The sequence below is a fragment of the Limanda limanda genome, chromosome 5 (genome assembly GCF_963576545.1).
Source record: "Limanda limanda chromosome 5, fLimLim1.1, whole genome shotgun sequence".
In the NCBI taxonomy this organism is placed as follows: Eukaryota; Metazoa; Chordata; class Actinopteri; order Pleuronectiformes; family Pleuronectidae; genus Limanda; species Limanda limanda.
In genome coordinates this window covers 9,017,758-9,029,280 of record NC_083640.1, presented here as the reverse complement: position 1 = coordinate 9,029,280, position 11,523 = coordinate 9,017,758, and the positions used below count along the sequence as shown (strand labels likewise).

Sequence of the window (11,523 nt, the reverse complement as noted above, 5' to 3'; positions counted from 1 at the left end):
AAAGCCTCATATTAGCTTCAGCTGAACTTTTTATCAATACACAGAATCGTTACTTTGAATCGTGTTCCACATTATAGTACAGTATAAGTCTAACAGATCAGTGGGGCTGTATTTAAAAACAGGGACTTGTTTCACTTTGCACACAGGATTACTTAAGCTTCCATCCAACTTTAATGAGACCTGACCTTTATGTCTACATTTGCTCTGGTGTCTTGTTTCTGGGACACAGCTGAATGATTACAAAAGTCCAAAGTTATTTGGTACAGGTTGAATTTGAATACGTTGGGATTTAGCTTGTAACCTGTGTATGTGATCTTGTTGCTCCAGTCAAATACTAATCAGCCATTTGATTGACAATACCATTGTCTGACTCTGTTTCCTCCCCTGACTCCAGATTATCATCCAATGGACTGAGTGTCTTTGACTGTTGTCAAGGAGCCAGGGCACTGAACAGCCTACGCTCATGTGTGTGTGTGTGTGTGTGTGTGTATGCAACCTAGCTTTTTGACATGATACCCTCACAGGTGTATCACCTGCTTACACCTGTGACTCATGAATGGAGAGTCTGAAGTGAGCAGCAGAGGACAGAGAGAACTGAAGTAGAAACAGAAGGATGCCTCCAAAGAGGAAAAACAATACCGTGATCAACGTTGAAGATGGTGAGAATTACACATTTATATCAGCTTTAAATATTCACCTTATTTTCAGATAATGATTTGAAAAAGTAATCATTTGAATGCTGGATTTGAGTTTGGGTTTTTATATTTTCGTTCAAATGTTCCAGTTGGGATGGAGGTTGATGCTGTGTCAGACAGTGGAAGTGAAGGTAAGACTGTGAGACATTTTTTATATGCATTACTATTAAAATTATTATTATTATTTGTACTTGTTGTAATATAGTAAGAGAGTATAAATATTATTTTCAGTGGGTGAAAGCTTCTGCCATTTGTGCACAAATACACACACTGTATATTTGTGTCTCAGACGAGGCCCGGAAGAGAAGTAAAAACAGAAGAACCAAACCACAACGTAGAGCCAAACGGGTCAGTGATGATGAGGAAGACGAGGAGGATGAGGATGAGGCACCACGGAAAAGAGGACGAAAGAAGAAGGCCAGGCCCAGAGACAGCGACGAAGATGATGAGGAAGACGATCGCAATGTGAAAAGAAAAGGATCGAAGGCCTCCAGGAAGAGAGCCGCTAAGGAGGAGAGCGAAGAGGAGAGCGAAGACGACCGAGGCAAGAAGAAAAAGGGAGGAAGAGCGGCGTCCAAAAAGGAGAAAGAGGACCAGAATAAAGGGAAGAAGGGGAATGTTAAAAAGAAAGAAGGGAAGGATAAAGATGGTGAGAAGGACAAGAAAAAGAAGAATGGGAAGTCGAACAGGTGCAGTATTCTCTGAGAGCTGCCTCTCACATACCTGCATGCTCCACACAAATACCTGACAGACTCTGGTCATATGAAGCTAATGTTTGTGTCATTTAATAAGGAAGATGACAAACTGTAAAGGGACAAAATGTTTATCCAAATAGCAAAACATTTGTCTCAAGCTTCCCTGCATTCACAGCCTGTACGATTTTTATTATTTTTGTAATAAAAATGTGCGTTTGCTTTGTAATTTTTAGATTTTTGTGACCCCCTGTGGCAAACAGTAGAATGCATGCTGCCATTGAGGAAATTAGTTAAACTAGCTGTTTGAAATCATTAATGATTGTATTGTTGTGGCAACTCCGGGGAAAAAAGCAGGAAAGACAACACTCATTTATATGCACAGAAGTATTCCGGTGCTAACCCAATTACCGTAACCGGATTAGTCATAATGGAAATAAGCAATAACCGAATTAAGACCTTTAGAGTATTCTGACCTTAGTCAGGTTATGTAGACATGTAGAATCGAGCATTTAACCATGGTGGGTTAATGTCAGAGTTAATGGTGTAATGGACAGAAGGACATCATTATCAGATTATGTTCTGTCTTTTAAGCTCTGTTTTTGGTCAACACCACATCCTGAGGGAAATATCCAGCCCCTTATCTGCTAAATGCCTGACATTGTTCACCAGCTAGTCGCCATTTGTGTCATCCAGATTTTAGGTTCCTCTATTTTATACAGTTGTTCATAGAGATAAGTTGTAATTCTGGTGCAGTGCCTTGTCAAAGTGACAGCTCTCTCCCTTACAGCAGCTCCTCTTCTTCCTCTGACTCCGATGATGAATCGCTCTCGGAGGGAGAGATCGAAGCCCTGAAGGAACAGGTCGAGGAGAAGAAGAAACTCATGGCTACATTAAGGAACAAACCGTGGCGCATGAAGAGGAGGCTCGTACTGCTCAAGTAAAAACAAATATGCAAACAGAGGCCAACTGTAACTCACACACTCGTCATAACTGTAATTTCTGTTTTTTGTTGTTGCACCTGCGTTTGGTTCTTATTTTATTTTTATGTTTTGCTTGTTTCCTATTTATTTGTTTGCACTTTCCTCTATGCCTAGCATCACTCATGTCGTGTACATGTGATGTTGATCATGCATTATTAAAACTTTGATTCATTGACTTTAGGTGTGTGATACTTCTCTTTGTCAGTGCTGCAATCTACAGACAGTCAAAACTATTGGATTTTTTAAAACAGGGATGCTTTAGGGAGAGGTCAGAGCAGGTTTCCTACGACCCTGGTTTGTCTTAATACAAATCAATACTTGTCACAGGCAGGACTGAGCTGAAGCAAGTAACCCATCAGACTCTGAAAACTATGAAATTGATTAGATCCAGGCAGATATTAGAAATTTTTTCTATTTCAATTTCATGTTCATCTCAAACGTTAGATGGACAAGAGAAAGAGAAATCTCAGGAAAACAAACACAAGGCTGACTGTGGGTCAGCCTGTTAGACACCTTCAGTGTGAAAAGGCTGCGAACAGTTCAGGCCACCTCGCTCAGGTCAAGAAGTTGTAGGTTAATGTGTGTGTGTGTGTGTGTGTGTGTGTGTGTGTGTGTGTGTGTGTGTTTGTGTGTGTGTGTGTGTGTGTGTTTGTGTGTGTGTGTGGGTGTATGTTTCTTTATGTAAGCAAGGCTCTGGGAAGGGAACCCGATAAGCGCCCTGCATTAGGTTTTTCATGAGCTTGACACTGTTTAATGCATGCAGTGAGCGACTGAGTTGCCAAGTCATAGTAGTAGTGTGTCATCAATAGGGTTGCAAAATTCTGGGAATATTCAAAGTTGGAAACTTTCCATGGGAATTAACGGGAATAAACTGGAAATGTTGTGGGTAATTTATACTATCTGTATTTACATTGTCATATACAGACATAAATATAATCATTTTGTTTTGTCATAGGCTGATTTGAGCCCTGAGGAAACTTTGGGCACTTGACTATACGCTTCTGCATCGTTGTGTCATTCTTAACATAGGTCTTTGCACAGTATTTGCAAATGTACAAAGCCTTTCCGTCTACATTGGATGGGGTGAAATGTCTCCACAGATAGTGCACGTGGCATTGTTCTGTTGAATAAGATGAGAAAAAAGTTTGTAAAAAAAACGCTAATGCAATGCCAGAGATATAAATAGTTCCAAACAATTGGAATCGTCTTTAAAAATATTTTACAATTGATGGATAAATGAATGGAAATAGGCTAGATGAACAGATGAACAATCCTCAATCAGCATGCTAATATATTTTCCCCAGTAATATCATCGAAACTTACCTGACTAGTCCTGCACACTACAGCAGGCCTCAATAGCCCTGCTGTAGTGTGCAGGATGCTGGGAATTATCTGTGCATGTGATGGAAGAATGCACAGTGGAGGGTTGAAATTCAACGTGCAGCATGTCCTTCATTCAATACATCTTTAAAATAGAGTTTTGAATGATGTTTTTATTGCTCAGTGTTTTATTTGCGTATTTTTTTTTTTTTCAAAATTCCCCAAATTCCCGAGCTTAACCTCCCATGGAAAGTTTCCGGAAAGTTTCCGGAAATTTACCGGAAAGTTTCCGCCCCTTTGCAACCCTAGTCATCAATCAGTAAATTATAATACACCCTTCTGTTTTGACATCCTGTTACCACAGACCATTGCATTCATTGGTTGGAGAGGTCACGGTTTTCTGTGTTGTCTTCTGATTGGTCACACAGGGAGGCCCAGGAGTTTGTTGAAAGGTTTGAAGGCGCTCTTGGGAAAGGCAAAGGCCGGAAGCTGTATGCATACAAAGTCATGATGACAAAGGTAATCTGTTCGTGTTACAGCTTTGTTGACAACTTAAAATACAGAACTGCTTATTTTGTTTATTTAAAATGTTGAAATAACCATTTCAAACTTTAACCCCCCCTAGAAACTGATCAAGTTTAAACGTGACTTTGAGAACTTCAAAACAGCCTGTATACCCTGGGAGAGGAAAATAAAAGATGTAGAAAGTTGGTACCACAACAATTTTATCTGAAAAATAATCACTGCGATATGATGGTGCTCTTTCTACTTAGCTGTCCTTCAAATTCTGAGTCAAGTTCTCTGTCTAATCCTAGGTCACTTTGGGTCATCGGTGGCTTCCTACTTTATTTTTCTGAGGTGGATGTATGGTCTGAACTTGATCCTCTTTGGGTTCATGTTTGGTCTGGTGATGCTGCCCGAGGTACAAACGTTGTCAGATTACATGATGATACCTGATCTAGCAGACATTGTACATGTTCCCTCACCTACACCTTTCCCTCTCCTCTGTGTTTAGGCCCTCATGGGTCTGCCCTATGGCTCCATTCCAAGGAAAACTGTGCCCCGAGAGGAGCAGGCCACAGCCATGGACTACGATGTGCTCTTGGAATTTAGCGTGAGGATCTCAGCTCCATTTATCGGTTTATTTATCCATCCTGACATTTAGAGTGTGCGGCAAAAACAAATCTATTTGATAGAAAAGACAATATATGAAAGCTGCATTTTAAATACTTGGCACCTTTGGCAGAGACGTGGGTAAAGTGATGACTCTATCTAGCGATTAGCCTGTTTTTAGCTTGACTTTGCCTTGTTTGTTTTTTTAAATCAAAATTTAATGTTAATATTCTTAAAATGTTCTTAGTTTTGTTTAACAAAAATGGTAAACTTCCTTTGTATCTGCTTGAATGACTGTGATTTGATTTCTACGCCTCACCACCAGGGATACTGCCAGTACTCCTTTCTGTTCTACGGATTCTACAACAGCGAGCGAATGATCGGAGTGCTGCAGTTCAGACTCCCTCTTTCCTACCTGCTTGTGGGTGTTGGCATCTTTGGATACAGCCTGATGGTTGTCATTAGAACGTAGGCAAGACGCACACGTGCAGGAAGTCAGATATAACGTGAATATACACAAAGAGTTGATTTATTTTGTTCTGTTTGTTTTCGTTTTCAGAATGGCTCGTAACTCTAATGAAGGAGGAGACGGGGCCGAGGAAGGAGACTTCACCTTCAGCTGGAAGATGTTCACCAGCTGGGACTACCTGATAGGAAATCCTGAGACTGCAGACAATAAGTTTGCCTCCATCACCACCAGCTTCAAGGTTAGCAGGTGTGTGTGTGTGTGTGTGTGTGTGTGTGTGTGTGTGTATTTGTGTTTAAATAATGTGATAATAAGAGTAAGAGTTTCCTTTTTGAGGAACTGTTTTGTACCAAAATCTAATAATCATAAATTGTGGGGATGTAGCTCAGTGGTAGAGCGCATGCTTTGCATGTATGAGGTCCTGGGTTCAATCCCCAGCATCTCCAGTCTTGGAAATGTGTCTGAGATCAGTATGTGAATGGAGACTGATGTTGGTACTTTTGTAAAAAATTTGTAATGTTAACAATATGTCAGGGCTCAGGGGGTAGAGGGTTTGTCCTTCAACTAAGGATGCAATGTATGAATGGTTTAATCAACACTAGTAAGATGCTGTACAAATACAGACTTCTTTATTTGAGCAGAATATATTAAAGTCTGCCTCTGGGGAAGAAACCGATTAAGTACGGTTTTCATTTGAATATGAAATTATTTGGAACATGTCAAGTGCAAAAAAGGTAGACAAAACAGGTTTGAACTTTTATTTTAATGTTGTCCAATTTCCCTCCTGTAGGAATCCATAGTAGATGAACAGGAGAACCAGAAAGACGAGAACATCCATCTGCGACGGTTCCTCCGGGTTCTCGCCAACTTCATGATCCTGTGCTGCCTGGGAGGCAGTGGATACCTCATCTACTTTGTGGTGAAACGTTCTCAGGAGTTTGCTAATATGGATGCAGATAATCTCTCATGGTTTGAAAAGAACGAGGTAGGCTGACACTAAACTTGGAAATTTGATTTGTCTGTTTGAGCGATATTTATTAATGTGGCAGATCTGAGACTTGATGATAAGAGTGTGTCCCCTCCTCTCTTGTCCGATGTATCAGGTGGAGTTTGTGATGTCTCTGCTGGGGCTGGTGTGTCCTCCTCTCTTTGAAACCATTGCAGAGTTGGAAGATTATCACCCTCGCATCGCTCTGAAGTGGCAGCTGGGTCGAATCTTTGCCCTCTTCCTGGGAAACCTTTACACCTTTCTCTTTGCCTTGTTTGATGAGGTCAATGCCAAGGTATGACATGTGATCATTATGCATTTTTATTAATTTTGCCCTAATATTTCCCATGTAACCCTAGAACACTAACGTACAATTAGTAACACCATCACTAACGTCGGTTACATTTTACCCGATATAATATACCCGATAAAAAATACTTCTCATCAAAATATATTAATGTACAACAATACTTGGCAATTTGAAGTATTCTTCTTTTATTTTCCCAAATAAAACATCTCATGAAACGAAAAAAGGTATCATAGGGGGACCCTATAAAAAGGCTCTTAAATTAGAGAAGAATTAGGGAGTTAACAACTCCCTAAAAAAAAATAGAGCTGGGAACTTGTTCTTTGGTCCAGCTGTTCCTGGGACATGTCCGGTGAAGGCACAGTCTCCCTGCATCATTTACAACTTATATTATATTCAACAAATATTTTACCCTCTATCACTAGCGTCGGGGGAAAATCACCGAACACGTGCTTATTGAACAAAACAGGGATGGGATCAGGGAAACTAGCCTACCTTCTATCACGTCAGTGAGCAGACTGAAGCTACCCAAGGACCCACCCTATTCAGACAGCAGCAACACAATGAAAATCCCATGACCACACTCGCGTTGGTAAAAATCACCCGACGTTAGTGTTCTTTAAAAGTCTCACTTGACAAGAGTCAAAGAGATGCTCAGCTTCAGATATGCTATAGAATTCATTATTGTAGATATGTTACAATTTAAGAGCTAAAAGTCTGCATTTCTGACCTGTTCTTAAAATACTGCATTGGCCCTCAGATACTAGGTTGGGACAGCTCTTACCGCTGACCGATATTATGCATTTTCAATTTTTGCCCATCCTCTAGTGTGCTATAAAGATTTTTGTGTGTGTGAAAAGGTTTTCAAAGTAAAAAAGCCCAAAGTCTGCTGTGAAGGGAGCTCCTCCCTCTCACAGACAACACAGCTCAAGAGGCTCCTGAAACACCTCTTCAGTACTTATGACAATTCTTCTCTCTGCTAGTCTGGCACGCCGCTTAACAAAGCCAGGTAAAGTGAGCCCGGAGGCGGACATTTCCTAAACATGCTGGAGGTGACCAATCACAACAGGGTGGGCCAGCAATAAGACAAGAGCCAAAACCAAGTATTCCAGACAGAGGCTGATAAGAGGAGCTGCAGCAATGCACAGTGTGGGGAAAGTGATGTGATTTCTGAACATCCAAGCACATAAATCTTTTCCAGTAATAAACTCTACTTAAAGATATAAACCCAAACATGAGCAGAATATGGTCCCTTTAAATCGTGAGATATTGGAGAATATTGTTATTTGTTTGCTGGTGGTCAGCCAGAGAGAAGATTGATAATACTTCCAGTGTTAGTTGGCTTTATGTAAAGCTACAGTCACCAGCAGGTTTACCAAAGGAAACAGGGACCAGTGTGGCTTTGTCTGAAAGTAATTGGCTTCTTGTGTATGAGCTGCCGGCCGTAGCTGTATTTAACAGGCAGATATGAAAGTGGTATTGTACATAATCAATGTGTATTTGTGCGACATAAATAAGGTTTGCATGGCCATGATTATTCTTTGATAAATGTTCTGTTCTTTAGTTGGACAGAGAGAAGGCAATCAAGAATGAGACTGAATGGCTTGCGAATCAGTACTATGCAAACTACAGCCTCCACTTCAACACGTCCGACGTGCCTCCTCAGAATGTGGACCCAGCAGATGTCGTCAGGGGACCCTGCTGGGAGACTGGAGTGGGAATAGTGAGTAATGGCAGACTATAGACAACTGTTGTCCAGTGAAGAATTACAAATTGTGGCTGCAGACTTTTGCTTGATTTGCAGCATCAGTTCTTTACCTTACCCTCCTAAAACTGATGTCAAATGTCTACTTTCATTTGCCAGTTCATATTTGATCTCATTTCTTTGGCTTCTTTTTCTGTGTAGGAATTTGTGAAGCTGATTGTGTCAGACATGCAAGTGACCTATTTGACGATCTTTATTGGTGACTTCCTGCGAGCCGTCATTGTGCGCTTCCTCAACTACTGCTGGTGCTGGGACCTGGAGGCTGGATTTGTGAGTACTTGCAGTCTGTCTGCATGTGCATTACCTGAGTTTACTTTTGTTTGTTTGTTTGATTTAAATTAAATAAAGAATTTGTGTTTTTATTTCAATCAGCCCCCCCGCAAAACACTATATTATTTTTATGTGGTGTGTGCAGAAGGGTATTGAGCCAAGCATAAGAAAAATATTTTTTTCCATTGCATTTTGAGAATAAAGTGGAAATGTTGATAATAAAGTAAAATTGTTTGCATTTGAGAATTAAGAAAAGAAGATGGGATGTGATTGTGTTTGTGTGCTCAAAACAATTCTCAAGCACAGCGTCACCAATTCATTTACACAAGGCCTTTGGTAGAGGCAGTCATATGCATTAACATTAGTATTTTGATTTATTCTTAAAAGAAAAAAAACTTTAATTTTAAAGTGTCCACTTTGTTCTCATCTTTCCAGCGTTACTCTAGACATTTGACTGTATTCACGGCATGCAAATAAACAAAAAATCCTCTGATTTAGTTACATTTTATTCTCGACATTATTCTGTAAATGCTAATACGCTTCGTATAGTTCGTATTGGATCGAAGTCAACCTGATACCATACAATGACCTCTGGCATGTCAGATGATCCCTAACATGGAGCGAAAGAAGACATTGCAATGAGAAGTTAATTACAGAGAGAGAGAGAGAGAGAGAGAGAGAGAGAGGGGTAAATGCAAAGTGTATCAACCTGGTTCTTGTGTTTTCACCAGCCTTCATATGGAGAGTTCGACATCAGTGGAAATGTCCTTGGGCTTATCTTCAATCAAGGAATGATTTGGTGAATCACTCTTTATTTGATGTCTCTTATAAATATGTCTGCACACTTCTCCTCTAAAACCAAGGATTCTCAAAAGTGTCTAAGTTTGATAAGCTGCCTTCTAATGAAAAATGCTTGTGTTTTCCTCAGGATGGGAGCGTTCTACGCTCCAGGTCTAGTGGGTCTGAACGTGTTGCGTCTGCTGTCCTCGATGTACTACCAGTCCTGGGCGGTGATGTCCTGTAATGTTCCTCACGAGCGAGTTTTCAAGGCCTCGCGCTCTAACAACTTCTACATGGGCCTGCTGCTGCTCGTGCTGTTCCTTAGTCTGCTGCCAGTCGTCTTCACTATCATGACCATGCCCCCTTCCTTCGACTGTGGACCTTTCAGGTCAGCAGCACTGACAGCGGTAGACAACTTGATGATGAAATATAATTTAATATCTCAATTAGAATATAATGATAGTTCATGGTGAGTTATTCTTCAAGTTTTAAGTATTTTAGTGTCTACACTAAATACAGTTTAGAACATCGAAAGTGAATTCAACCAAATTTACTGGTGGTTTAGGCTCCTGAGGTTTTGACACTAAACCACTTAGAGAAAACAAAAGCCTTTTTTCCCTCAGATGTCGAATATATGTTAAACATATCATATAATTTAGTTCTGTTCATTAAAAACACAGCAGGATGATCACCCCATACTATTGGGTTATAGCAGGATTAACATACTTTTCAGATTGATGCAGGTTAAGTCAACATTTTTGGAAAAGATTTTTATTTATTTATCTGTATTGCATTGTGATGGATTTAGTTTCAAAGTCGATAAAGCAAGTTTTCATCTGCTGTCATTTATGCTCAAGTATAATAACAATGTCTTGTTTTATATAAGCAGTTTGGTGGACTTCCTTTTAATCGAGTCATTATATGCAACAAACAATGAGCTGTATTGGACTCTTTACTCCAGTGGTCAGGAGCAGATGTATGACGTGGTCATGGAGACGATAGACCAGGATCTACCGGCCTTCATAGGGAACATTTTTACGTACGCCACCAACCCTGGACTCATCATGCCTGCTGTCCTCCTCATGGTGTATGTATCATTTATATAGGAGGTGAAATACTGTGTTATGTTTGTAGGAAAACTAAATAGGAGATGAAATGCCATTTCATGTACTGTAGAGGAAGGGACATGTATGAAGACAGCACATTACAACCTCTTAAATTCAGCTTCAAAATGTCCCTGAAAATGTATTTTTTCATTGTTTGTATTTTTTAGCTCTTCATTTATAAGTTCAGTGAACTGACTGAACTATTTAAAAAAAATATTTGATGGCATGATTTATTGTCTGTAGGGAAACGGGTCATAGTTGTTGTCGTCATATTATCTGCTTTCAACCACTGTCTTTTTTGGTTCAACCACAGGAGGCGTTAAAGTCTGACATTTAAAAACCCTGTAGAACGTCATAAAACTGCCCTGTGGTCTAAGCTGTTGACTGGTTTACAATGGCCTTCACCTAAAAGAGTGTTGGGTAATTCTATAACAGATTGGCCCTCTACTACCTGAACGCAGTGTCGAAAGGATACCAACAAGCCAACATTGACCTTAAAAAGAAGATGCAATTGGTCAGTCCCCTTTGTTTCGCTTTTTTGTCAAATTTCCCTTTGTGAAATATTCAGTAAATAAAAAACGGTCTGCTTTGTGGATGGACACTTTAGGCTCGAGACGAGGAGAAGAACCGCAGGAACAACAAGGACAGCACTAATCAAGTGATGATGGACCTGGAGGACTTGCTACCAAACAAGTCTCTCATACCGCCTCCAGTCAAGGAGGAGCCGCCCCCACCTGGTACTCTCACACACTCACACATTCCTTTATTGCTCATGCTATCAGTCAGTTTGCACCTGATTTTTTTTGTTCGCAATTTGTCTTCTCAGCTGTCGTAAATGAGAAGGGAAGCAAGTCTCCTAAAACGAGGCCCGGTGCAGCAGGGAAAGGGGTAGATCTGCAAAAGGACGTGTCACTGGCTGCCCCTAACCCCAGAGGACCAGTGACCCGGGCACCAGGGCAGAGAGGGGGGCACCCAGGAAATGCCAGGGGGCCTCAACCGGGCAGAGGAAGGGGTCGGGGTCGGGGTGGGCCAAGGTAA

At 40.7% G+C, this 11,523-nt stretch overlaps 1 protein-coding gene and 1 non-coding gene across 2 annotated transcripts; both read left to right on the top strand.

The window, feature by feature from the left end:
• Positions 1 to 613: 613 nt before the first annotated feature.
• On the top strand, positions 614 to 11,523 carry tmc2b (transmembrane channel-like 2b). The gene is made up of 20 exons (XM_061071053.1): positions 614 to 659; positions 785 to 826; positions 985 to 1,384; positions 2,157 to 2,327; positions 4,119 to 4,209; positions 4,316 to 4,397; positions 4,506 to 4,612; positions 4,706 to 4,804; positions 5,129 to 5,271; positions 5,363 to 5,510; positions 6,060 to 6,254; positions 6,373 to 6,552; positions 8,129 to 8,287; positions 8,471 to 8,599; positions 9,331 to 9,398; positions 9,528 to 9,767; positions 10,341 to 10,466; positions 10,921 to 10,999; positions 11,093 to 11,222; positions 11,312 to 11,523. Exons 1-20 carry the CDS (start codon positions 614 to 616, stop codon positions 11,521 to 11,523), a joined length of 2,847 nt encoding a protein of 948 aa, XP_060927036.1.
• On the top strand, positions 5,644 to 5,715 carry trnaa-ugc (transfer RNA alanine (anticodon UGC)). Its single transcript has one exon. It is a non-coding gene; the product is annotated as a tRNA-Ala (tRNA).